The sequence below is a fragment of the Sorex fumeus genome, unplaced genomic scaffold (genome assembly GCF_029834395.1).
Source record: "Sorex fumeus unplaced genomic scaffold, SorFum_2.1 ptg000043l, whole genome shotgun sequence".
Classification (NCBI taxonomy): domain Eukaryota; kingdom Metazoa; phylum Chordata; class Mammalia; order Eulipotyphla; family Soricidae; genus Sorex; species Sorex fumeus.
In genome coordinates this window covers 43,421,191-43,448,709 of record NW_026606100.1, presented here as the reverse complement: position 1 = coordinate 43,448,709, position 27,519 = coordinate 43,421,191, and the positions used below count along the sequence as shown (strand labels likewise).

Genomic DNA, 27,519 nt, shown 5'->3' with positions numbered 1-27,519 from the left:
CAGCCTTCAGGATTCTGAAAACTCCATTGCTTTATGCAAAGATGGAGCTTAGTAATCAAGCCCTGGACTTGTTTCTGTGAGGCTCTGGGTTCTATCACTGGCATTGCAAAAATCAAACAAACAAACAAACAAAAAACCCTAACAAATCAACTTTCTGTTGTCTGTGCTACACCCAGAGCAATTCTAGATGGCTCTATGGGGGGTTCACCCTGCAGCAAGAACTTTTTGGACTCCGTGGGAAATTCTAGTGTGCACTTCAGTGACGGTAGTTGCTGCTTTAGTTTGGTTTGCACACTTGTGTGTCCTGTGTGGTCAGCCCTGCGTGGAGGCATGTTCCTTTAGAGTTAGCCAGAAGGAGTGTGGAGAGCCAAGCAAAAGAGTGTAAAGATTCCAGAACCTGCTGTGTCAGAAGGATCGCCCAGTGAGAGATAGAAAAGCAGAGACTTCCTCTGTGTGTGCGTACTTGTGGTGGGATTCAGCAGAGCAGTCCAAAGGGAAGGGCCTCCAGTTCGGGCTGGCTCGTGGGGGTCTTGTGCCAGAGGCTGTTCAGGTGGGCCAAGGGCCGAGGAAGACTCGCCTCCCTTGGGGCCCACAGGAAAACCATTCTGTGTGAGGGAAATGACCTATTTGTTCATGCGGCAGTGGGTGTCACAACCCTGGTCTGCTACAGAGAAGGAATTTTACAGTCTGAGAATTACATTGCAATTAGAAAAAAAAAAGAACTTTGTTTTGGGGACAGCTCTGGCTCCGTGTTTGGGGGTCACACTTGGAGGTGCTCTTGCATGCAAAGCACATGGCTTTGCAAAAAGCGTTATCAAATGTTAGAATGTTCACATTTATTAGAAAGTTGCTAAATTTAATAAAGAACAGTCGATATAATGATAATCATAAATAATCTGAGCTCCTGCCCAGGGAGTCTGGTTCAGGTGAATTGAAAGTTCTTCCTGGGGATAGTGATGGCCTGGGTCCATGGTGAACAGACACGGCACCACGGCCTTGCTCATCTGCATGTGGTAAAGGAATCACACTTTTCTATTTTTTTTTTGTTTTATTAGTGAAACACCATGAGGTACAGTTGTAGACCCACAAGTTGTTGTGCTTGGGTTTCAGTTATACAATGATCGAGTACCCATCCCACCACCAGTGCCCATTCTCCACCCCCACCAATCCCAGTATCCCTCCCACCCCCATCCCCCATCCCACACTGCCTCTGTGGCAGGGCACTCCCTTTTGTTCTATCTCTCCTTTTGGGTGCTGTGGTCTGCAGAAGAGACATTGGGTGGCAATCATGTTCGGTCCATAGACTACTTTCAGCAGGCATCTCCCATCCTGGGCAGATCTTCCCAGCACCCTTTATTTGGTGCTCCCTTCTCTACCTGAACACTTTTCTATTTTTAATTTGGGTTTTCAGCCACGCCTGGAAGTTTGCCAGTGCTCTTTTTGATTCTGAGCTCAGGGGTGACCCCTGACTGTACTTGGGGGACCAGGTGGTGCCTAGTAGCCGACCATGATCTGCCATATGCAAGGCAAGTGTCTTAACCCTCTACTACCACTTCAGCTAGTGTATCTTTATCGTGGGGGTGGGGGGATCACACCGACGATGCTCAGAGCTTACTCCTATCTCTGTGCTCAGGGATCACTCTTGGTGGGCAGTGGAAGGAAGGAATACCTGAATTGCCAGGGATTGAACCCAAGTTGGCCTTCTGCAGGGCAAGTACTATCTGCTATACTCTCTCTCCAGTCCCATGTTTCTTTTCTTTTTTTAAATTTTTATTACTGAAACACCATGAGGTACAGTTATAGACTTACAAATTTTTGTGCTTGGGTTTCCATTGTACAATGATCAAGTACCTATCCCTCCACCATTGCCCATTCTCCACCACCACTAATCCCAGTATCCTTCCCACCCCCCTCATCTCCCCATCCCACCCTGCTTCTGTGGCAGGGCACTCCCTTTTGTTCTTCCTCTCCTTTTGGGTGCTGTGGTTTGCAAGAGAAATTGAGTGGCAATCATGTTCGGTCTATAGTCTACTTTCAGCATGTATCTCCTATCCTGGGAGGATCCTCCCAACACCCTTTATTTGGTGCACCCTCCTCTGTCTGAGCTGCCTTTTCCCCTAGCATGTCCACAAGCCATGGAGTAAACCTCCTGGTACTCATCTTGGATATTCTTGGGTGTTAGTCTCCTCTTTTGTTACTTTACGTTCCCCAGATGAATGCAATCTTTCTATGTCTATCCCTCTCTTTCTGACTCATTTTGCTCAGCATAATACTTTCCAGGTAGTGCCACTTGTATGTAAATTTCATGACTTCATCCTTTCTGACAGCTACATAGTATTCCATTGTGTAGATGTACCAAAGTTTTTTTAACCAGTCATCTGTTCTCAGGCACTCAGGTTTTTTCCATATTCTGGCTATTGTGAACAGTGCTGCAATGAACAGATAACTGCAGATGTTGCTTCAACTATATATATATATTTTTTTGCCTCTCCGGGGTATATTCCCAGGAGTGGTATTGCTGGGTCAAATGGGAGCTCAATTTCTAGTTTTTTGAGAATCGTCCATACTGTTTTCCAAAAGTCCAGCAGTCCAGCCCATGTTTAATGCTACCTCTCTGCTTCCATCTGAAAAGAAAACTCTCACTTCCTGTTTCCCTGTGGGCCACACAGCAGGTCTGGGTCCCTGCAGAATCCCAGATGAGGGTTGGGCCACGTGTCACCCTCCTGGAGGAGAATGAGGAAGCAAGCAGGGAGTCTCATCTTTGAATACCTGAGGCTTTAAGACAGGCCTGGGAAACCTTATTTCTGCCAAAGGCCATTCAGTTACTTGTATGATTGTCGGGCCATACGACACAGGCAGATACACCACGACCAGCCCAGAAAAAGCACCCGTGTCTGTCCATCACTGGCCAGGGCCATATTATGTGATTCCTCATATACTCTTTGCGGCCTGTGTGTAGACATTCCCATCTCGACTTTACGACCTGGAAGCATCTCCCGGGTATTTCTCCTCCACACTGCAGGCCCCACAGAAATGCCCCCATTCTGCTGCTTTGGTGGGTCCCTGGCAGACAGGGTCAGGGGGCTTGGTCTTGGGAATGGTTGGGAGGGTGAATGGGCGTTCTTCCCTATAGAGGAGTCTGCTTGGCGTCACTTTGGGCAGGAGAGCCATGCTCCAGCACGCCCCCGCGGATGCAGCTGCATCACTAAAAATGTGTGCATCAAATGGGACAGGGGATGCTGTGATGTGGGGGCAAAGCTCCAGGGCATGCCAGGACGGTGCTTCTGTCAGGCGGTCCGGAGACCAAGACGCCCGGCCGCCTGTAACGGGGGCTCGCGGGGGAGGAGGTTGAGGGGGGTGGGGTTTTGCTGTGGCCGTCCTAGAGGGATGAATCGGGCTTTGAACGTGCCACTGTGCGTGGGCCTTGGAAACCGGGAACAAGAATCTTATTGATGGGTTGTCAGGCCCGCGCAGAGCGCGTTGAACTTTGCAGAGCCCGGATGCGGTGCCTGCACAAGGGCCTACAGTTTCTAGAATGAACGGCACGCTTATTCCCCCCTCCACAGGAGAACGAGGAAGAGGCCCAAAGAGAAGAGTGTGGGGCGCCAGTGGGGGGCAGGGAAAGTGGTGGGGGTGAGTGAGAGCCTTGCACAGCCTCCGGGGTGCACCTCGCCAGGATTGTAGGCTCTGGGGGCTGACCCCTGCCGCCAGGTCTTGGGGCTTTGCTTCTGCCAAAGGTGATTTCCTGGAACCTGTTGCTGGAGAATGGGTGTGAGCAAGGAGTGAGAGTGAGTAGGAGTGAGTGGGAGTGAGCGGGTGTGAGTAGGAGTAAGTGGGTGTGAGCAGGCATGAGCGAGTGGGAGTGAATGGGGGTGAGCGGGAATAAGTGGGTGTGAGCAGGTGTGAGCAGGAATGAGTGCGAGTGAGCAGGAGTGAATGGGGGTGAGCGGGAGTGGACAGGAATGAGCGGGTGTGAGCAGGAGTGAGAGTGAGTGGGAATGGGCATGAGTGAGTGGGAATGAGTGGGTGTGAGTGGGAGTGAGCGGGAGTGAGTGGGAGTGAGTGTGAGCGGGAGTGAGCGTGAGCGGGAGTGAGCGGGTGTGAGTAGGACTGAGTGGGTGTGAGTGGGAGTCAGTGGGAGTAAGCGGGAGTGAGCGGGTGTGAGCAGGTGTGAGCAGGAGTAAGCCCCAAGGACTCCTCCCCGTTCCCATTAGGGGCAGCTCTTGGTGGGAGGGGCCCTCCACGGGGCCTGAGATGACAGACACCCTTTGCACACGGCCCGCCAGTACTCAGGATGGCTGCTCGGGGTGGCTTGCAGGGAGGGACAGGATGGCTCTGGAGGATGGTCCTCGCCCAGAGAAGCAAACGTGTCCTTCTAGGTCTCTGGTGGCCAAGCCCTCGCGCCCTCACAGTATCTGTAGGGGGAGACCACTGCCTTCTCGGCACCCCACCTGCCTAGCCCATCACCCGTCAGCCTCTGCATCCTCCTGTGGAGGGAGGGACGGCAGGGAGCTGCCTGGGTGACGGGCACCTCCTTCCTGCCCTTCCACCTCAGGGAGTCGCCAGCAGGCCCCAAGGTTGTGCCATGTGTCGCTCAGGCCCAGGTCCGCCTCTCCATCCTGCTGCACGGGGTTTAGTGGGACAGGAAGTAGAGGCCCAGCTTGTGGTCAGTGGCCCTAGGCCCTCTGGATGTGGGCTCGAGTGACCGTGCTCCTCATGTTGTGCTGAGGCTGTAGTCCAGCCACCCAGGCCCGTGGCCCTACTGTGCGCCCGGAGGGTGGTTGGGAGGGTTGCAGGTGGTGGGGGTGGCACCCTGCTGCTATTGGAGGCCACGCCTGCACTGATGCGGTCATCTTCCCAGGGCCGCCGCCCCGGCTGCGAATTTCCCAGCCCTCCACGGCACAGGGGTTCCTCCCCGGCTTCCTGCCCTCTGTCCCAGGGCCTAGTGGCACAGCAGGACCCTCACTCCTCAGCAGAGCAAACAAGAGTCCTGACGACCCTCCATGGTCAGCCGTACTCTGGGGGCATCACAAATCCTCCCCGCGCCCTCGCTTCCTCCTGTGCACTCAGCGCCTGTGTCCTCTGAGCTGCTCGATCTCTTTCCCCACGGACTCCTGCCTGCTCCCAGCAAACTTCTATGCATTCCTCAGTGACCGGCTGATAAATCCCCCCTCACCCCGATAACCCCAGAGTTCATTCCCTCACTGCATTCCTGGGTCCCGCGCACATTCCTGGACTCCTGCTCTTCTCACCCATGTATGTCCTGGGCCCCTGATCGAGGGGGTGGGGGGCAGGGAGTCCTGGAGAACACATCAGGGTCCCCCCTGGGCACCCCAGAGCCAGATACGGCCCTGCGTGACCCGGGCTGAATCCCGTGGTTGCCGTGTGGAAACAAGCCCAGCTGTTTTCCAAGAATCCGCCAGCTCTGGGGCCGAGCTGAGGATGTGGAAGGGGAGAAACACTTTCTCTCCGGAGCATTTTTGCCGGGGCTTTGGCGCCACGAGCTTTGAGGCGCAGTAGACCCAGCTGGAGGGGTCGGGAGGTCGGAAGGCAGCGCGAGGCCCCCACGGCCTGACAAGGCCTTTCCTTGTTTACAGCCGCGGGGTCAGGGCTCAGTGTGGCCTTCGGCCGCCCTGTTTTCTGAGATTCAACTCCTTTCACCTCACAGCTTCGGGGCCAGCTGAGTTCCTGCAGCCAACAGGAAGCTTAGGAATATCTAGCCCAAACAAAACAAAACTACCTAGACTTTTTCTTCCCACTGCCGCCTCTTCCCAGAAGCCCTCCAGGCCCTTCTAGGGCCCCTTGCTCAAATCCTAGGATCCTGGGAGTAGGGAGCACCTCCTTGACTTTCTGTTTTCGCTTGTCTGTTTGTTTGGGGGCCACTCCCGGGGTTGGTCAAGGGGGGGGGGGCATCACAAATCCTCATCAGCGACCCCAGGCCCTCTGAATGTGGGCTCGAGTGCAGCCTTCAAACTTGGGGGTCCTGTAAACTTCAGTCCCTCAACCCTCCCCTGGCCCCCTCCCTGATGCCGGACTTGAAGCTGGGACGCCCTGGCTGTAGAGGGCGGGCCTCAGGGCAGGGCAGTGGCTCAGTGGCCAGATGTGCCTCACACACACATGTGCAGTCCCGGGTTCCAGCCGGTTGCTGGATCCCGGCCCCCCAGCATGCTGGATATGCCCCTCAATTCCCCAACCCGCGCCGCGCCCGTCAGTGGAAGGCCTCAGCCTAGCTCTCTCTCTCTCTCTCTCCATCTTCCAGGAGGGGCCAGAGAGAGAGGAAGAGAGAGAGAGAGAGAGAGAGAGAGAGAGAGAGAGAGAGAGAGAGAGAGAGAGAGAAAGCACTGGGCTCAGGGCACCTCCTGGCATGTAATGGACCCCAGCTGGGTGCCCGGCACTCCTGGTGCCCCCAGAACCCCCAGGTATAGTCCCGAGGGCCCCTGAGCATCAGAACATGCCTGGTACCACCCTCTCAAGCACCATTTGGGACAATATTCAAGAAGGTTTCCAGGAACAGAAAGCTGAGGGTCCAGCCAGACCATGGTCTTGGTATTGAAATACTCAGGGACTCTGGGTGACCTTGCTGGTACCCTCGCCACGCCCACTCAGTCTGGGCAGATGGGGGCTCCCACCCCCCAGGGAAGGGCCTCAGCTTGGCTTGCCCTGGGGTCTCTCTCCCTGGCGGATTCCCCCGGATGCGTCTTTCCTCTATGTCCCGGTCCCCTCTCACCGGTTGTCCTCTCTTAGACACAGACCCAGCCACCTTCCAGCCCACCTCTAGACCCTGGGCCAGCGCCGTTCGTGATCACATTCAACCTTGGTCCACTTAACTTTCACTGAGACAGAGAGCGGGATGTGTGCCAGGCCCCCGGGAGGGGCTGACCCTCCTCTCTCCAGCTGGGGCAGGGGGCCCTGTGTGAGCTCATTTGATGTCTGGGTCCAAGGTATCGGAGTCCTCTGTCAGCTTGGGAGACGCTGGGCAGGGAGTCCTAAGGGGGCCCATGACCGAAGAAGCTCAGGGCAAGGCTTCCCTAGCTCAGGTCTCGGGAGTTGTGACAGGTCACTATATTGCTCAGGGGACAGAGTGATCCCTGATCTCTGGGGCTGGCTGTGTCCCTATGCCCGAGAAGGGGTCACACCCAGTCCACCCTTCTGATACCCAAGACTGAGATCTGTACACGTGCTCCCGAGTGATGGGCCTTTAGGGAGGAAGAAACCCCATGGCCAGCCTCTTGTGGCTGGTGAGTGTGGCTAGTGTCACTGTCACACAGGCTGGCGCCTTGGCACTGGCTGAGGTCATTCACCTCAAAGTCAATAGCCTGTGGGCCCTCTGAGAGATAGCACAGCGGGGAGGGCGCTCGCCTTGCATGCAGCTGACCTGGGTTCAATTCCCGGCATCCTGTTTGGTCCCCCAAGCACCACCTGGAGGGGTTCCTGAGTGCAGAGCCACGAGGGACCCCTGAGCATCGCTGGGCGAGGTCTCTGCCCCCCTGGTCCGTGCTGTGGTCTGGCAGTGTTGCTTTGGAGAGAAGACAGCCCCCCTGAGCTGGGTTTTATCTGCTTTTATCTCTGCAGCCCTGGAGCAGCTGCTGACGGAGCTGGAGGACTTCCTGAAGGTTCTCGAGCAGGAGAAGCTGAGCAGCACAGCCCTGCTGAAGAAGAGCAGCGTGGCCGAGCGGCTCCGACTTTACATCAAGAGCAGCAGTGAGTGTGGGCGGGTCCCCCTGGACGCGGGGCGGCAGGCAGGCCTGCGGGTGGGCGGCCAGAGGTCTTGGGGGCTTCATCCCAGAAGCGGGTGGGCTCCTGGTGCTGTAGGCTGGGAGTGGGAGGAGTGGGTTGATCTCAATGACCATCTTTTTATTTTTTTGGGGGGTGGGGATCACACCCAGCGATGCACAGGGGTTACTCCTGGTTTATGCACTCAGAATTACCCCTGGCAGTGCTCAGGGGACCATGTGGGATGCTGGGAATCGAACCCAGGTCATCTGTGTGCAAGGCAAACGCCTGTGCTGTTGCTCCAGCCCCCTCCGTCTTTATTTTTTTTTATATTATAAAGTAGTTTGTAATATTTGATTACATTTAATATTCATCACCAATCCCACCACTATTATACCTTCCCACCAGCATATTTGAGGTGTTTCCATCCCAAACACCAATCTCTGCCCCAAAGCAGAACTAAAATCATATATTTCCCTCTAAGGTTGGTTGCCTCTTCCTACTTGGAATCCCATCAAAAGTGGTGTGATACTCTCGGAGTATGGGTAGGCTGTGTCCTATGAAGTGTTGTGCAGCTGCAAAAGCAGTCTTACGGCCCAGGGAAAGGATTACTTGTGAGTGAGGCTCGGCCCAAGCCTGTGGAGAGCGGCCGTGAGCATGGCGACAGTTGTGTTCTTGAGGTTTCTGGCTGCCGGGGCTGGGTCGCTTGGGGCGGGGAGGGGTCTCACCCACCCCCCTCTGGGGTGCCCCAAGTGAAACAGCCTGATGGAGGGTCTGGCGGCTGCATGGTTGTGGTAAGTGTCAAGTTGCTCCTTTCTGGGAGAGAAGGACATGTGATCTGGATGGTGGCTGATGGCGAGATTATCTGGCACCAGTCAGGAGTGGCTTATGGACGTGACTTGTTCTTGGTCCCATTGAACCCATAGTTCTCAGTCACAAAGTCCTGCATACCTGGGGTTTCTGGGGGTTCACTCCTGGGTGAGGCTTGGCCTGAGCATGTGGAGAGCAGCCGTGAGCAGGGCACTGGTTGAGTTCTGGAGGTTTCTGGCTGCTGGGACTGGGTCCCTTGGGGCGGGGAGTCGATGACCATCTTCTCCCCTGTCTGGGCTCTGACTGCCTCCTGGACATCGCCTGTGGGGGACCCGGTGCCCCCCGTGGCCTCACATCATGCTCCTTTCCTCTTTACACACCCTTTCTCCAAATAGTCGCATTCAAGGTTGAGGGGATTAAGACTAAACCTAGGAATTTCAAGAGGACCCAGTTCGGCCCATGGCAAGAGTGATATGATGCGAATGGGGACCCCAGAACTGTAAAAACGCTCCACAGAGCAGCGCATGAGTGTGGGTCTTGGCCAAGCGTCTGCAAAGCGCTTCTTACTGGTTGGAAGCGGACAGGGTTTCCTTTTGCTTGTTCAGAGGCTACTCCGTGCTTGGGGGACCAGGCCATGCTGAACCCCAGCCTTCCACCTGTGCACTCACCCTTTGAGCCATCTTCCAGCTTTGAAAAACTCTGCCGATATTTTTGGGCCACACCTGGTTGTGCCTCTAATATGGCAGCGTTGGGAAAGATTAGTAAGGTGAGGCTGCTAAAATCTCAGGGCTGGTGCAGAGAAGAAAGGCCGCTGGGCGGCACCACAGCTCCCGGAGAATGCACCAGGTCCCAAAAAGAGCCAAGATCACCGGGAAGTCCCAGATGGGGTAGGTGCCGCATCCCGCCTCCTCCAGATGGAACCCCGGTGACCATGAGCCTCTACAAGCATAGCTCGAGTATGTGGGAACTAGGACTTTTACTCCAAACCATGCGGCTGCTTACGTGGCCACGCGACATCTCTCTATATACAAAGTGATCAATGGAAAGTAAATCATCCAACGTTTCTCCCTGAAAATCAGGCTTAACTCTTATACAAACCACAACACCCAATAGAAGAGAGAACAAAACGGAATGCGCTGCCATAGAGGCAGAGTGGGATGGGGGGAATGGGGGGTGGGAGGGATGCTGGGATCTGTGGTGGTGGGAAATGGTCACTGGTGGAGAGATGGGGTATTCGAAATAAATTAATTAATTAATAAAAATAAAATAAAAAAATCTCAGGGCTGGAACAAATGAGACGTTACTGGTACCTGCTTGAGTAAATCGATGAACAACGGGATGGCAGTGATACAGTGATACCTGATTGTGCTGGGGGGCAGCGTCTCCTCCCAGACTGGTGCTTGGGAGTTACTCTGGACAGTGCTCAGGGGGGCCCATGGTGCTGCAGATGGAACCCAGGGCGTCACCCACATGCTGCTGTCACCTGCCCACTGAGCCATACCTAGGCCTGCCGTCAGCTCTCACAATAGTTGAGGTGCTTCCTGGGTGTATGATCCTTCCTGGGTTCAAGAAGCCTCTCTAGAGTGGAAGTGTGGTGCTCATGAGGAGATGCACCCAAAGAGTTTGCATGACTTGCCCCGTGGCCTACAGGCCAAGGGGAAACCCCCACCCCAAAAATCTAATTTCCTAATTCTATACATCATCAAAGCCAGTTTGTCATTCTTCTATCTTAATAGAGATGGATTTTTCTATACTATCAAGTGTGCTCACTTAAATATTCAAGTGAGTGAATTCAGTGAGTTCCAAACCCTTAATTGTATGCATCTGTGGACCACCCTCCCCAGCTCCCCCTCAACGAGGCAGAACATTTCTGTCATTCCAGAAAGTTCTTCCCTGGGCCTCCCTGGCCCACCCTCGAGGCAGCCATGGTTCGGATTTCCTGTGCTCCCGTTAGCCCTTGCTGTGCATGGCATCATACAGTGGGTGTGTGACTGTGTTTGCTTGGGTAGCTGTTACGCGTTGGGAACTGTGTCTGTGGTTGGACCTGGACCTGCAGGACCAGGACCTGCGGTGTTGTGGGGGCCTCTTCCCTGCTGTGAGGAGACCACAGTTCGCTTATCTGTCCACGAGCTGGTGGAAGAACCAGGCTGCTCTGAACAAGCTTCTTGGGGCAGACGGTTTTATCTTTTTATCGTTGGCCCCTTTGAACCTTTTTTTAAAAACTTGAGCACCATGAGATACAGTTACAAAGTTGTTCATAATTGAGTTTAAGTGATACAATGTTCCAATACACCCGTACTTTCACCAGCGCACATTTCCCAGCTACCAGTGTCCCCAGATTCCCTCCTGCCACCTCCCCCAAGTCTGCCTCTATAGCAGACACTTTTCTTCTCTCTTTTTCTCTCTGTCTCTCTCTATCTCTCTTTGTCTCTGTCTCACCCTTACTTTCCTTTTAAACGCTGTGGTTTGCAAGGCTTGCAATACTGTTCCTGAAAGGATATCGTGCAGATCACATGACCTCCCTTCAGCCTCAGTTCTTGTCCAGTGGGATCATTTGCATCTATCATCATCACTGTGTCCTAGCTGCTCTCCTCCTCTGCCTTGGTGGCATGCTTCCTTCCATGGACCAGTCCCTCTGGTCCTTGTTTCTACTGTCTTATTTTCAAACATATATTCAACTAATGTTTTTAAAAGAGAAAGCTTCTCATGAGGCATCAGCGGCAGCATGGCCGAGTCGCTCCTCATACCGGATGTTTGAGACTTAGAAGTGATGTTTGGGGACAGAAAAGGACATTCTGCAGACCTTGTAACCCATCTGCCCGGTGTGGTGGGAGGCGTGGCCCAGATGTGTGGGGGGGGAGGGGAGGAGAAGACAGGACACCTGTCACAGCCCTCCAAGCCGGGACGTGCCCGCTGCAGCCCGCCCGAGGCCACCAGCCGCCTTTCAAAGGCCTTTGTTCTTCTGTTCCTCCAAGCTGCAGTGTGGTGCTGTCTGCTGCCAGCCTGCTCTCAGGCTCTACGGCCTTTCATCAGAGCTGCATCCCGGGGACCCTCCTTTGCTGCCCTGCCAGCCTCCACCCCCACCCCAGGCTTCCTGGGCCCCTCCTGGCTTTGTAGTGAGCGTGGCTGGCCCCGGCCTGGGCTCTGGTCAGCACACATCAAAGGCAGGCTTGTGGGAAACCGTGTTCCAAGGCAGGTGGCTTTCTGGGGCTGAGTCACTCACACACACCCCAGACATTCAGAATGCACCCCCCCCCCCCCGTCAGAAGCCTACCCCTAGACCAGCTGGAGGTGAATGTAGGGTCGGAAAACACAAGCCCACTTTGGGAAACGGAGAAAACCCCTGGGCAGGGGCCTGACCTTGATTCTGGCTTCTGGCTCTCTCTCTGAGTCCCCTGTCCGCAGCCCCCTTTGGGGGTTCACGTGCAGCCAGGATTCCCATAGGTGGGTTGTCTTTGGACCTTCTGTTCCGATAGCGCCCGCCCGTCCCCACGGTGGTCTCTGGGGTGTGCTGGGCTGGTGGAGGCTCACGGGGTGGTCCCCAATGTGGAGCATCTCCAGAGTGCCCCCATGGCTACCTGCCTGGCCTGGAAAAGGTGTCCAGCCTCGCCAAGGCCGGAAGTGACCTCTCATCCTCACGGGGTCAAGGTCTCCTATGGACAGCCACTGTCCAAGACGCCTCTTTGCACCTTTATCGACCACTGGGCGGGAAAAGCATCTTCCTGTTGGGGAGGTTGTTGTCGGGTGTGGAAGGGTCGGGTCTGGGGTCACTTTGAGAACATTCACGGACTGCATCCCACTGCTGGGGAGCTGTCCAGCCTTGGGATGGCCGGGGAGCCCAGGTGTCAGTGCCTGTGTGTGTGTGTGTGCGACACTTGACCTGTTCCTGCATAGTCTCTGTCCTCTGCCCTTTGTCCCCAGCCAGCTGGGGAGAGGCTGAGCCCTCCCCATACCCCGAACACCCTGAACCCCAACCCATCCAGGCTATGATGCGACATGCCAAGTCACCTGTTCTGGGCACCTGGTCAATGAGGGCAGAGCCGGGATTCAGCCTGGGCCAGTGGTTCAGAGGAACCACTATTTCCCCCTTCAGCACCCCACCTTCTGGAATAATCTCCACCACGTGGAGCTGTCCCGGCCCGGGCGAGGCTCGGACTTCCTTGCCCAACCTCGTGATCCCTCGCTGAGGACTGTCCAGAAGATGCAGCCCCCCTGCTAGGACTCCCAGCGGGGCCAGGGAGCTGGACTGCCGCCCGCGCCTTTGGGCCAGGACGTGTGTTCGTGTGCATGCGTGTGCCTGAGATTGTGTCTGTGAGCACGCTCCACTCTCCAGATCACTGTTCCTCCTCCAGGTTTTCTCATCGGGATGTGATTTTATATTTTTATTATTTTGCTTTTTTGTCTGCATTTGAGATCAAAGCCTGCTTTGGGGTCAGCTTATTGGGGCCCTGCTGTTGGTTCTGGCCTCCACATGGAGAGCTGTGGGTTAAGAGCCCAGGAAGCTTTTTGGAACTATCTTCTTCTTCTTCTCTTTTTTTTTTTTTGCTTTTTTTGGGGTGGGGGTCACACCCAGCGATGCTCAGGGGTTACTCCTCGCTCTGCACTCAGGAGTTACTCCTGGCAGTGCTCAGGGGACCATTTGTTTTGTTTTGTTTGCTTTTTTTGGGGGGGAGGGTCACACCTGGTGATACAAGGGGTTACTCCTGGCTCTGCACTCAGGAATTACCCCTGGCAGTGCTCAGGGGACTGTATGGGATGCTGGGAATCGAAGTGGGCTGGCCGCGTGCAAGGCAAACACCTACCCACTGTGTTATTGCTCCCAGCCCCGCTCAGGGGACCATTTGGAAATGAACCCCAAACCAGCTTCATTTCTTGGTGCCACTTGGTCCCTGAGCATCACTCGGTGTAGCCCTGGAGGCCCCCAGCGCTCCGAGGACTTCCCAGGTATCCCCCACACTGCAGGGCCCACGCACCATCCCGTCCGGGCATTAAACCTGGGTCGGCCTGGTGCAAGACACTCTCCCCGCTATATTATTGCTCCGACCCTGGACCTGTCTTCTGCTCCAAATCTTTCTGTCCCACCATAGCTGAGAGCAGCCCTGGCTCTCTCCCCGACTGCTTCCCTGGTTCTTTGTGCAGCCCCTCTGCAGACCACAGCTGCCCTCCCCAGAAACACACACAGTTGCTCTGAGCAGGGACAGGATACGGCCTCGCTGAGCCCTCCAGCCCAGCACAGATGCTCCGTGCTTCTTTGCAAATGCACGGGAGAACCAGCTGTCCCCCAGGCTGTGCCTAGCCGACTACCATCCCAGTGCCAAGGTCACTAGACTTTCCTGCAACTGCAGAGAGGGTCCTCTCAGCCTCCTGTGGAACCCACCCACTGGGTGACAAGAGCCTGGCAACCCTCCGCATCAGTGTGGCTGATCCGAGCTCGCAGGACGCCCCAGGGAGCTGGTGAGACGGCCAGTTGGTCTGTTTGTGTAACTTCCAAATTGCCGCTTGGGCAAGGAGCAGCTGCTCAGACATCCCCAGGTCAAGCCGTCACCCTGTCTTGCCTTTCATAGTTTTGTGAGGGAGCCTGGGCTTAGTCAACAGGAGGAAGGGAGAAATACACCTCCAGTGAACATTAAACACCGTTTACAAAGCGCCTCCCTTCCATCCCTCTTTAGATCATTTTCTACGTCATCGGGGTGTTTTTATATGGCTGTGGTTTGCCTCTGTTTTCTGCTTTAGGGTATTTTGCCTCTGAAATTGCCGCATGTGCACGTTTCCACGTATGGTCAGCCTCTGTATTTGTGTCTTCGTGGTGAGGGTGTTAGAGCCACACCCAGCTGTGCTCAGGACTTTGTCCTGTGTATGTTGCCCAGGATCAAACCAGGGCTGGCCAACTGCAAACACCTTAATCCCGCTAGCATCTTTCTGCACTGCCTCCCACGCCCCTTACTATTTTGCTGTTAATGAAACTTGATTCCAAATCTTGGCTCCCTCTGTAAACAGCAGACAGACCACACTCATTTTCACAGCAGGATAGTGTCACTGGTAGAGGGACAGCTAGTCCCTATTAGTGGACATTCATCTTTTACTGTCTTCTTTAGAAAACAAACCAGGGCCGGAGGGATAGTGTAGTGGGTAGAGTGTTTGCATTGCACATGGCCAACTTGGGTTTGATCCCCGGCATCCCGTATGGTCCCCCCCCCCAGCACAGCCAGGAGTGATTCCTGAGTGCAGAGTCAGGAGTAAGCCCTGAGCATTGTCAAGTGTGGGCCCCAAAACAAAGCAGCAACAACAAAAAGGGTCTGGAGACATAGCATAGCAGGTAAGGCATTTATTTGCCTTGCTTGTGTCCGACTTGAGTTCGATTCCTGCCACCACATATGGTCCCCCCACCCCTACCCCTTGCCCAAGTTCTCCAGGAGTCATCCCTGAGTGCAGAGCCATGAGTAAGCAGGAGAACTGTGGGGTGTGGCCCCCAAACCAAAACAGAACAACAACAACAACAAAAGAAAACAAAGTAACTCATGCACTGTGTCAATGAAGACTCTTAAAATTGAGAGATTTCCTGTTGGAGTTCATCTTCAGGGGTGAGGCTTGCACATTTCTGCATGTTGGCAGTCTGCTTCTCTTTCCTCCGAGGCTGCAGAGGAGAAACAGTGATCACAGAGGGGGCTGGGTTGGGTAACAATCGTAGTACATAGGTCGGGTAACAGTCGTAGCACATGCTCAAACAGGGTTCATTTCCTGGCACCACCTGGTCCCTGGATCAATGCTGGGTATAGGCCTCCAGCACTCCAAGAACTGCCCAGGCCCTTGCTCGGAACCACCAGCCTGTTGGCTGAGAATCGCTGGTCGACACTGATGGAACAACCCCGGGGCCGCCTGAGCACTGAGTTGCCTCCTCCCCCCTCCACTCTCCTTACAAAAGGAAAATATCCCAGAAGGAACTGAAGAAGCACAAACTTCTGGCCCAGGAAGAAGTGAGGCATGAAAGAAATCCTAGTTTGAAAAGAAACACTGGGAGCACCTCAGGTATCCCCTGCTCTCGCCTCTCACAGACTCCAGCAAGTCCTTCCATCAAGCAGAGGCCAGGGGCCGTGGCTGGGCCGTGACTGTGTGACGCTTCATGCCACGCTTCTCTGTAAACGGAGCCTCCAGGGAGTACTGCCCCGTGCCTCAGACTGATTTACTTAAATCTTGGATGCTTCCCTTACTATTTCCAATGCCCTCAATACATGAGCTTGGTATTCTTAGAAAGTCCAGCGTTGAGTAGGACCAGACTCTGTTTCGTCATCTGTGTTTTCCTGCCTGGGCATCAGATGAGAGAGCGGAGAAAGCCGGGGTAGGTGTTTTGCTCAGTCGGGTGCCACTGGTGGCAGACCATGGCCAAGGTCCCTCCCCAACCACCCACCCACACACACACACACACACTTTTGATGCCTTCTGTGACCGCCCACACTCTCCTGGAGCCAGGCTCCAGCACAGGAATGGCCCAGGACTGGCCACCGCTTGGACATCTTCAATTTGTGGCTCACCCACTTTAGACCGCCTGGCCCCATGCCCCACTGCTGCGGCCCTGGGCATAGCGGTTAGCTCCAGACCGGTCCCGGCCAGGGCGGGTCCCTCAGAGGCAGCTGTGACTGGCAGGTGATGGAGAATGTATCCCCGGCGCTGCCCTCCTGCGCCTTGGTCCTCAGGACCCTTCCTTACTGGCGTCTGTGCGGCCCGCGGCCCGGGTCTCATACGGAGCCTCTTTCCCAAGGAGGAGTCGGAGCCAGCTTCCTTGGCTCACACAAGGCGCTCCCACCACTGGAATTTAACAGCCACAAGTTTCGAGGAAATGCAGATTGAGGAATGTTCGAGGCAGGCAGAGAGGTTCCTAAGAGGGCTGAGAGGACGGGGAAGCCGCTCTGTGGGTTTCTGGAAAGAGGGGTTTGGAAGCGTTGGGAACCAAGCAGGTGGAGGCAACCAGCTCTGCCCTGCTAGGAACACGATGGACGTGAGGGCACCTGAGCAGGGTTGATTCTCACAGAGGACAAAGGCTGGGCCGCCCCCAGCTGTGGTCAAGACGGAAGAGCAGTGGCCACAGGGGTCTGGGGTCTGGTTCTGACCCCCCCCTCCCCACGTGCCTGTGCCTGTCCACACCCAGAGCTGGGGCTCTCGAGGCCTCAGCCAGTAGCAACACCTCCGTAGGTCCTAAACATATTGAACCTCAGTGTCACCTTTTCTATGGCGACTTGGCAGGGCTGACCTCTGTCAGCTCATTCAGATTAGAGTGAGAGTGATTGGTGGAAGGGCGTGGAGGTGATCGAACTCCTCAGAAGCCCAGAGAACATGCCTCTCTGTGGGATACGAGCCCTTTGAGCACCTGGAGGTGGTTCTCCCACTTTGGACTTTCCTGAAGACCCTCACCATCCCTCTTGACCCTCCCTCCTCACCACTCTCCCCCCCACCCCACACACACCATCCCCCTGCTTCATTTCTTCCATCGCAACCCGGAAGAACAGCTAGGCATTTCATGCTGCGGGTCGTATGTCGACACTCTCGATAATGGGCTCTTTCAGCCCAGCTGCAATGTGTGTTTTGACAGGAGCCAGGCAGATGACAGACCCCCCCACCCCGACCCCTGGGAGCCGCTGTCTCTCCCCGGAGTTTTTTCCCTTCGTGAACTCACACGGTTCCGTGTCTCGATTCTCCCTCCGCAGGTGCCGATGAAGAGTACATTTATATGAACAAAGTGACGGTCCCCCATCAGCAGAATGTGGATCCCCCTGATAGAGGTACATTGAGGGGCGGGGGGGGGGGCTGGGACCACTTCTGGCCCCGGAGGCATAGCGGTGTCAGCCCAGGACTTCCTCCCCACCAGCACCACAGTTGGGCCTCACGGAGTTATTTTTGGAAGTCCCATTTTGGTCGATGGTATTTTGGGTTGATATATTTTGGGGCCATTTCCTCCGGCCGCCTCCTCGTCTCTGAAAGGTCTCATGTCCCCGTCATGGGTGAAGAATCTGGCCCGCGCGTCCCTCGGTTTTCCCACCGGCCTCTCAGGAATGGGAAGTCGTAACTCAAAGGGGCGAGACGGTGGCGGGCTGTGTTGGGGGGCCCAGCCCGGGGGTCAAGCTGATGTCACCGTAGGGAAGTCTGGGTCTAGAGGGGCAAGGGGGATGTAAGGAGGAGAGGAAAGGGTGAGTCAGCCGCTGCGGGAGCACTCACACGTTTGGATCAAGGACACTTTCTCAGGCCGACACGGGAGTGACTGCCACAGGGACATGTTGTTTGCTGCTTCTGCTTTTCTCGAAAATCTGCAGGCGGGCCGAGGGAGGGCCAGGCAGAGAGGCCCAGAGGTTTGCAGAGCAGGGGGAGCTGAGACCGCCCCCCCCCCCACCATCTCCCAACTCCTCAGCCAGTGCCCCCAAAGCAAAGGCATAGAGGGGCAACCCAGCACCCCAAAGCCTTGAGCCCTTGAGCCAAGCCAAGTGCAAGACCTGGTTGAGTGCAAGCTACTGGCCCGGGAGCCCCGAGGTCACATCTGCCTGCACCACATGCCCCGGGATGGCCTGGCTTGCTGGAGCCTTTGGTGTTTTGTCCATAAACCCCGGGTGGTGAGTTTGGTGACCCAGGATCTCACAGTGCAGGGGGCGTGGTAGAACTCCTGCAAACGCCCTCTCATGCCCAAGGGCTTCTGGCTGATGGGGCCAAAAGGGCTGGTGCCAAGGCAGCTCAGTCTAGTGTCCAGGTGCTGGGGCCTTGTGGCCGGACTCCAGGCAGGTGGACTTGAGGGTGTCAGAAATCCCCGCAAGGTTCCCGCTGAGGAAGCTGCCAGAGCCGGGCGCTATTCCGGGAGGAAAAACCACATGGGCCCAGGGCCGCCCACCTGGGTAATTAGCACCTGCTCAAATAGAATTCTTGGCCAGCTGCTGACCAGACATTCCTGGATAATGAGAGCTTAAGGCCAGTTCCTCACGGAGCCTTCTCCCACTTGCTGCCCACAGCACCCCAGGACCCAAGCCCGCTCACCAACGGGGAGCCTGCCCAGCACTCCTCGGCCCCCCAGAAGAGTCTTCCTGACCTCCCGCCACCCAAGATCGTAAGTGCTGCTCCTGGAACCCTGGCTGCCCTGACCTGGGCCCCCCGAGCTTCCATTGTTGCCATGGGGTCTGTCCATCAAGGGTCTGGCCTCTGGGCTCCTGTGCGCAGAGCACGGGGGGGTTGAGGGTCTCCCTGCAGGTGCCTCAGCTCTGAGGAGGGTGGGCAAGGGGGCTGCTCTCCAATGCCCCCCGGTCTGAGCTTCTGCCCTAGTACGAAAGCAGGAACTGGGCATGTCCACCCGTGGTCACAGCCTTTTGGAAATGTAAATCATAGCACAAGTTGCTTGGACACCTCACCCCTCCCCTGCGTGGCTTTCACTGACCTTGGCAATAAACCCGTCAGAGGCTCTCCCTGCAGCCCAGTGGCCTCTGGGTGCCTCTCCTGCTCCATCTCCTCCTCTCTCCACCAAGCCCCCCCCTCGGTGCCCAGCAGCCACCAGGGATGCATTGAGGCCTCAGATCCCGGCTCTGAGCTGACACCCACCCTCTGGCCTGCCTGCAGAAGGCGTCCTCCTCCGCCTTCTCCCCACTGTGTCCGTGCCGCCACCAAGTTCCCCACGTTGATGGGACACGCGGTCTCGTGTAATGTTTGCCTCCAGACCAGAGCTGCCTCCAAGGCAGGGACTGGGTCTTGTTGACTTCCCGGGCCTCTGTCTGCTCACAGGAAGGAGGCCAGGCTTGCATATATGTGCTGGGACGGATGGTGGACTGGGAGGAAGTGTGGGGAGGGAGGGAGGGAGGGAAGAAAGATGGATAGGACGAAGAATGGATGGCTGGATAGGAGAGATGGATGGATGGGGAGAAGGATGGATAGGAGGAAGGATGGAAGAACTGATGAGTAGATGGGTGGATGGATAGAAGGATGGATGGTGATATTTGCACAGAATGATGGATGGAGGTAAGGATGGATGGAGAGATGGGCGGAGTGAAAGAGCACATGCACAAGTGAGTCCCACATCCCAGCTCTGCCTCTTGACCTCGAACAAGTTTTTGCAGATCTCGGACCCTTGATTCCTGGCTGTGAGAGATATGAGGGTGTCTGTCACAAGATTGTCTCGGCGGCTGGGCCATGCTTGTGGCATCCTTGATTCGTGTCCAGTGAGGGGAGTGGCCCCAGACTTACAGGGAGAGACTGGCCACCCCAACACTCTCCTTGGCCCTCCCTCCCAGACAGGACGGCTGACCCCCAGTGGCCTGCAGCCCGGCCTCTGTCCCCACTGTCCTGCTCTCACTGCTGCAGTTTGTCCTTGGGTGCTGGGTGCATCTCTCCCCGGGGCCCTCACAGGCCACTGCGTGGACACAGACCCGGATCCCCTGCATGAGGTCAGGGCCTGCTGGGGGGCTGATCTGGTGGTCAGGCTGCTGGGGGACTGCAGCCCTGCCAAGGGGACTGTGTCCTCTTGGCTCTTAGGAGACCACGCTGGGGCATTGGGCAGCTCTTGCTCACACTGACCCCTGGACACGCCCCAGGAAGGGAAACAGCACGAGGTGAAAGTCATCTCCAGGTGCCAGTTGGGGGCAAAGGGGATCTGCTCCAGAAACCCCTCATCACGGTCTTCCTTCTGGGGCTGCTCAGATTCTCAGCACCACCAGGTGTGGCCCCAAAATCACTAAAGCCAGGGGTGGACTGCATTAGAACCACTGTTTCTACCCCAGGGCACTCCCTTGGCCTGCCACACCATGACACTGAAGCCGTCGGAGGCTCATGTGAACAGTGCTCCCTTGTGTGTGACCTTCTGCAGCCGGGTCTGGGCAGGGCGACCTCCTGTCTCCCAGGGCGCCTGCTGAGAGCCGCCTCCGATGGCTGGCCCCATGGAGGGACAGACAAGGGTTTTCCGCTCACCACTTCTGTGTGGCCATGGGGGTCATCCTCCCCAGGGCGTCCACGGCCACGGGCTGTGTCCAGGCTCAGGCTGTGCCTCGGTGCAGGTGCGCCTGGGAAAATCAGCCCCAGGACTCAGTGCTCTGGGTCCCAATTGTGCTGCACCCCGCCTCAGGGCGTATCTCCCCCTAGCTCTGGCCCCGGGCATCATGCACTTGACCTGGACACGGCCGGTCTCTCGCTGGTGGCCTCAGGACCAACGCCTGCATGGCCACCCACGAGTTTGTGGGAGTGCTGAGACATTTGCAGAGTCAGTGCGTAAACACGCCCGAGACGAGCTCCTGGCTCTAGAGCCTGCGCCTTCCTGGGGAGCAGCGCGGGGGGAGTGTGCCTGTTAGGCCACGCCCAGTGATGCTCGGGGCTCCCTCCCGATTCTGCAGTCAAGGATCCCTTCCGGCAGTGCTTAGGGCACCATCTGCAGTGCCAGTGTCGGCCACATGCTGGGCAGGTGCCTTGTGGCTGCCTTATTGCCCTGGCCTGCCCCCGACACGGCCCAGCAGCTTTCCCGACTCTGCTGCGTGCCACGGATCATGCGCACACGTGTCACGGATCATGCACATATGTGCCACAGGTCATGCACACACAATTGGAGCCTTGTTCTGCAGAGAGAGGGAGAGAGAGGCAGTCGGACTCAGTGGTGTGTGTAGTTGTTTGTGGGGAGGTGAGCTGTGTGTGTTGCTGAGGTTCTCCTGTGTGTGTGTGTGTGTGTGTGTTGGTGTAGGGTGTGTAGGGTACCTGAGTATGTTCTGAGGTTTGGTTGTGTGTGTTTATGTGTGTGTATATGTATGTTTAATTGAATCACTGTGAGATACACACTTACAAACTTGGTCATGATTGACTGGGCTTCAGTCACGTCATGTTCCAACACCCATCCCTTCACCAGTGTACATTCCCCACCCATGTCCAGTGTGTGTGTTTATATGTGTGTTTGTGTGCGTTTATATGCTCTGTTTGTGTGGCTTCTTTGTGTGTGTTTGTGTGTCTATATGTGTGTGTTTATATGTGTTTGTGTGTTTATGTGTTTGTGTGTTCAAATGTGTTTTTGTGTTTATATGTGTTTTATATGTGTGTGTTTATATTGATACTTGTGTTTTGTGTGTTTGTGTGTATGTTTATGTGTGTGAGTGTTTGTGTGTCTTCCCGCTACCTGTTGGCAGTTGTGGTTTTCCACGTCCCTCGCCTCATGGACTTGAGTCCAGCCGCACGTCCTTCTCCTCCCGCCTCTCCCTGCCACACTCCCCCCTTCGCATCAGCCGCAGCTGCCCCGTGTCACTTCTGACACGTCTGCTTGCCCCACAGGTCTCAGAGCGCAAGCAGCTGCCCATCCCGAAGACCGACACCCCGGAGGGCTACTATGAAGAGGCCGAGCCCTACGACGCGTCCCTGAACGGTACCTGGGGTGGGCACCCCCCACCCCTGCGTGCAGCCTGTCCTGAGCTGGGTCCTGAGCTGGAGCCCCGGGTCTGCTGGATGCTGACGCCACCGGGCCCTGTGTGGGAGGGGTGGGGAGGGGCAGGGAGCTGGTTCACTGTGTCTCCAGCCTGGGCATGGCTGGAGTCAGTACCCGAAGGGCAGCAGGTGTCGGACCCAGGAGAACAGCATGTGGTGGTTCCCGGGCTCTGCCCTGGGCTGTGTTGTCACAGTGCTCCCCGCTGTGGTCATGCTTGCTTCCAGTCACCGGGAACTCAGCAGTGCTCGAGTCTCTGAGAACAGACACTCGGGGCTTGTCGGGGAGGAAGTGAGGCACCCACCTGCCTGATCATGTGATCCCGAGAGATTTCTGCATGAGTTGGGAGGCGGGGTCAGAAATCCACAGCAAGCTCAGTGCGTGCAAAGGCCCTGCGGCAGGAGCACTCTGGGGAAGGAGCATTCGGGGCCAGTTGAAGGAGCAGCCAGGAGGGCATGTTTGGAGCCAGAGTTGCAGGAGAGAGAAGACAGGGACCAAGGGGCCTCTGTGTCTGGAGGGGGGCTCCATGATGGACCTGCCTTACGTATAGCAGACAGCCTGCAAGGAAGGAACCTCAGTGACAAGGGCAAGTGTGAGGCTCCTCCCCCGGCCCACGTGTCACACAACCTCCATCTGTCTCCATCTCTCCTGGCCAGGGGCTTCCAGCTGCAGGGACAGAACAGCCTAGATCCTGGAAAGGCTCCCAGACAGGGTCCCAGACAAGGTGGCCATGACACTCCTCTGGGGGCCACTGGACACTGTCCTCCTTCCTGCCCGCATCATCTGGCCAAGACAACTGGCCCCCTGGGACCCTGTGCGGGGGCCGCCCCCTCCCTGCTCCCTCTCCCCTGATACCCCCCCGCCCCCCATCCTGGGAGCCGTGTGGGAGGCCGCGTCCCCTCCAAGGCCTGCATGGACGGCAGGGAGTGTGGTGTGCTGGGCCCACTGTGATGGCCCTGGAGGGTGTGGCCCCGCTGTCTGGGCGCATCTGGGAGGCAGCAGCTGTGACTCACCCCGCAGTCTCTCTCGGTCTCTACCAGGTGAGGCCGTGCCAGCCCGGACCTGTCTCAGGGCGCTCCGGAGGGCGGGGGTGGACACTGGCAGGTGATGATTGGGACAAACTGAGTTGCGACAACTGCCCCGAGTGGGGTTTAGAATGGGGCGCTGGGGCGTGGCCCCACAGACCCCACTGGTGGGACTGTTCATCATGGGGGCCACAGTGGGGGCAGGTTGGGGGTCCTGACCTCTTAGCGCCGAGCCTTCCTGAGGACCACAGCTTGTTCCCAAGGGGACAGATCAGCCCTGTGTCCATGCCTCGGCTGCAGAGATGGCACCGCGGGGAGAGAGCCTGCAGGGTGTGCAGCTAACCTGGGTTCACTCCCCGGCCACCCTGCACGACCCCCTGAGTCCCTCCAGGAGTGATTCCCGAGCACAGAGCCAGGAGTAATCCCTGAGCACTGCCGAGTGTGGCCCCAAAACAAATAGATTCAGCCAGAAATGGTGCCCCCTGACCCCCTGCAAGTCTCTGGGCTGGGGAGAGCCAGGGCCAGTGTCCTGCAGCAAGTGGTGGACAGCGCATGGCCTGTGCCCACCCCCCGGTCAGTCTGTCTCTGTCCCTTTTCTGTCTCTCCTCTATCTCTGTCTCTCCCCCCACACACACATCTCTATCACTGTCTCGTCTCCCCTCACCCCCCTGCGCCCTGCTGGCCAGAATATCTCTCTCCCCCTCGCCTCTGCCCATCCTTCTGATATCACACAGGTCGCCCCGGCCGATGTCCCCCCACTGGAGTCCCCAGCTGGGTGCAGGCGCCCGAAGGAGTCATTTACGCCACCATCACCCTGGGTACTGCTTCTCCCCGGAGACCCGGTGCCTGTGCCTGCCTCTCAGAGACGGGGTGCATGCCGTGGGGGTCCCACCCTCGTGTGCGGGGGGTGCAGAGCCTGCATGGTCTGCTCTTCCCCCCACCGCCTGGCCATGGAGGGGTGCAGTCAGGAGAGAGCACGGGGTCACCTTCCCTCCGCTCCTTTTCACCCTGTGACTTCTGGGAGCTGGAAGACCGTCCGCATTGGATCATTTCTCAACCCTTGACCCTCCGAGTGCCCTCTGACCTCAGTTTCTTCCCCTAAACCACCGGAATGTGGTGCTCACCCAGGCCCCCTTGGGATGTGTGTGGGGGCTTCTCTGCATGCCAGTCGTCCTGGTCCGGGCTCTGGGCTGTCAGGAACACCATGTCAGCCCTTCTGCCCACTCACCCCGGCCGCTCTGGGTAGCCCTGTGCCCCCGTGTGACTGCGTCCCTGAAGGTGGGTGGCAGGTGAGAATTCTCCCTGCTGCCATGGAGCGAGGGGCTGGTGCTCCCTGCAGACAGCCTTCTCCCGAGCCGCGGCCTGGGTCGCGGGTGTGGGTGAGAAGGAGGGACCTGTGCCCAGTGGCAGGGACACCTTCGTCCATCAGTAGAGCCTCCCAAGGGTGCTCAGGGGGCCGGGGACACTCCTGGAACCACTCAGCCAACGGCCGACTGGTTCCCTGCTCAGGGCCAGCATGCCAGGGCCCTGGGCTCCACCTGGGAGTGTTCTGGGGGTCTCACAGCCCAGGAAGAAGCCAGGGGTGACACCCCGTAGCTGCTTCCTGGCACTAGCCCCTTCCTCGCGTTAGATGACAGAGGGCCCCAAGAGTAGGGCACCAGCTTGTGCGAGGCCAGTGGGTGTCTGCGGGCAGTATCTGCCCCAGGTGGACTCCGTGGTAACAGGACTGGAGGAGGCACAGGGGCAGACTGTGGGTTTTGGCCATGGCCATGGCCAGGCCGGGAACTCTGCCCTGTGTGTGCTTGCTGGTGGCAAGACCTGCTCCAGGGCCCAGCTGGGCGGGGGACCGCAGGGCATGGGAGGAGGGGACAGGGGAGTATGGCCTGGGGTCCCCCACGCTGCCTGCACCTTCCGGAACCAGCTGGCGTGCTGGGACCGGGAGGACCCCGACCTGACCTTCTAGAAGTTTCCGGTGGTGTTCGGCCTGGGACCAAGCCTGGCTTCTTTGCAGAGGACGGGGAGGCCGTGAGCAGCTCCTACGAGTCGTACGATGAGGAGGAGAACAGCAGGAGCAAGTCCGCACCCCACCAGTGGCCCTCACCTGAGGCCAGCATCGAGCTGATGCGTGATGCCCGCATCTGTGCCTTCCTGTGGCGGAAGAAGTGGCTGGGCCAGTGGGCCAAGCAGCTGTGCGTCATCAGGGACTCCCGGCTGCTGGTCAGTCGGCCATGCGGCCTGCCCGCTTCCTGGGGGGTCGGGGGGGGGGGGGCACCGGGTTTGGGGCAGTGCCCAGTGGGGCCTAGAAATCAGGTGTGACTCCTCCCAGGACTGCAGGTGTGGGTGGGGTTATACACACGCAGCAGCGGGCTTGGCGTTGGTGTGGCGCTGGGCATTGAACCCGGGACCTCACAAGCCCTGCCCCCGACAGAATGCCCGGGACTGAGGGTTTGGGACACCAGTGATTACAGCCGTCCGTTCCCCGTGGGGCCTGAGCCCAGCTGGCCGGCATCCTGGAAGGGGCTACACGGGATCTTTGTGTTGGGGGTCTATGCCAGGTGCCGTGTGGCACCTACTACCCAGCCAGGGCACACCCCCTCCCCACCCATTGCCCCACCCAGCCCTGGTCATGGCCTGCAGGGGCTCAACCTCAGGCATCTCTTCAGAAGTTGAGCCATTTTGTGGGACCCACAAAGGCCTTGGGAAAGATTTCCCCGCACACTCGGCCATGTCTACCACAGCTGACCTGGTGGGTGATCCTGAGGGCCTCAGAGACCCCTTGCTCTACCTCTCTCCACCGGGCAGCTCAGTGCTGGCCCCATTCGGTGCTTGCAGGGACCCCCATCTTCTAGATGCAAATGGTTGGGGGGAGGTGCTCTGCCCTGGGTGCAGGTCCTGGGTGCTGCTGGGGTCCCCCAGCCTGAGCCTCAAGGCTGGGATGTTGAGAAAGGGCGCAGAAGAGAGCGGGAGCAGAGTATGGGCAGGGGGTGCCCACAGAGCAGGGGGTGTGCAGGGTGCCCACAAAGCAGGGCATGGTTGCGGGGTGCCGGGGGATAGGAGCAGGGCATGGGTGCTGGGATGCAGGGGTGGAGCCCCGGCCCAGGGTGCCGACCAAGCAGGGCCCTGCAGACCTGCTAGAGCAGCCTCCTCCCCCTGCCCCCCGGCAGTGCTACAAGTCGTCCAAGGACCACAGCCCCCAGCTGGACGTGAGCCTGCTGGGCAGCAGCGTCGTGCACAAGGAGAAGCAGGTGCGGAAGAAGGAGCACAAGCTGAAGATCACGCCCATGAACGCCGACGTCATCGTGCTGGGGCTGCAGAGCCGGGACCAGGCGGAGCAGTGGCTCAGGGTGAGGCCCCGCGGACACCCCCCCACTGAGGCCCGTCCTTGCATGCAGGTGCCCACGCCAGCACTCGCAAGTGGACACATACACGCACACACACACACAAGCACGCACATACACACATGCACACACATGTGCACACACACGCACACATACACACGCACACACAAGCACACGTACACACACATGCACACACAAGCACGCACATGCATACATGCAAACACACACACATGCACACACAAGCACACGTACACACACATACACACACACAAGCACGCACATGCATACATGCAAACACATACACACATGCACACACAAGCACACATACGCACACGTGCACACACAAGCGCACATAGCACATACACGCACACATGCGTGCACACACATACAAGTGCACATACACATGCACACACATACACAAGCACACACGCACACATGCAAACACACAAGTGCGCACACGAACACACACACACACACACACCATCCCCAACAGTTACCAGTGCTCCCCACCCAACTCCCACACCTTCTTCCGGAGACCCCACAGTCTTGCTGCTGCTCGAGGAGCAGGGAAGCTTCTGGAAGACTCAGTCCCCAGGTCAGAGGGCCCATGCTCACGCCTCGCGGCTAATATGGGTTAGACGGTCAGTGAAGACGGGACCAGAGTCCAGGGAAGAAAGGCCCAAGGGGCCCTTGCAGAGCCGTAGCCTGCTGCCCCGAATGGTGTCCGGGGCCCAGGCTGGCTACAGCTGCCTGGATGCCTGTGGACATGCCTTTCTGGGCAGTACTGGACATGCTGCCCTCCCGGCCCCTCTCGGCTGGGTCCCTAGGATGCCCTCTGGGGTCTGCGGGCCACAGGCCAGTGCTGGAGGCTGCTGGGCAGTGGCGAGGCCACGGTCTGCAGCACCCACAGCCCTTCCTGCTGGTTCTCTGCAGAGCCCATACCCTGCCCCGCCTAGCTGGGGTCTGCAGCAGGCTCTGAGCTGCGCATGCAGGGTCTCTGCTTGGGCTCCAGGGGGCAGCGCGGTGGCCTGTGCTGGACGCCCCCCCTGGGAGTCCCACAGTGCCACTTGCCTGGCCAGGTGCTGGTGGCCGGTTAGAAGCTCCTTCCCCAGGAGGGTGGATGGGCAGTGCTGGGCAGTCTGAGAGCTGGTGCTGGGTTGGTGGTCTACATGGTCTGCAGGCGCCCTATGACCCCTGTCTGTCTGTCTGTCCGACCAGGGCC

At 57.6% G+C, this 27,519-nt stretch overlaps 1 protein-coding gene across 1 annotated transcript in view; it reads left to right on the top strand.

Annotated features, from left to right (window-relative positions):
- Positions 1–27,519, top strand: part of AFAP1L2 (actin filament associated protein 1 like 2) — a 95,129-nt gene that overhangs the window by 55,629 nt on the left and 11,981 nt on the right. Inside the window, exons 3-9 of the mRNA XM_056120528.1 lie at positions 7,573–7,701; positions 17,223–17,297; positions 18,510–18,604; positions 21,787–21,877; positions 23,694–23,777; positions 24,971–25,176; positions 26,124–26,303. Coding sequence (XP_055976503.1) covers positions 7,573–7,701; positions 17,223–17,297; positions 18,510–18,604; positions 21,787–21,877; positions 23,694–23,777; positions 24,971–25,176; positions 26,124–26,303 — 860 coding nt within the window. The remainder of the gene's footprint in view (positions 1–7,572; positions 7,702–17,222; positions 17,298–18,509; positions 18,605–21,786; positions 21,878–23,693; positions 23,778–24,970; positions 25,177–26,123; positions 26,304–27,519) is intronic.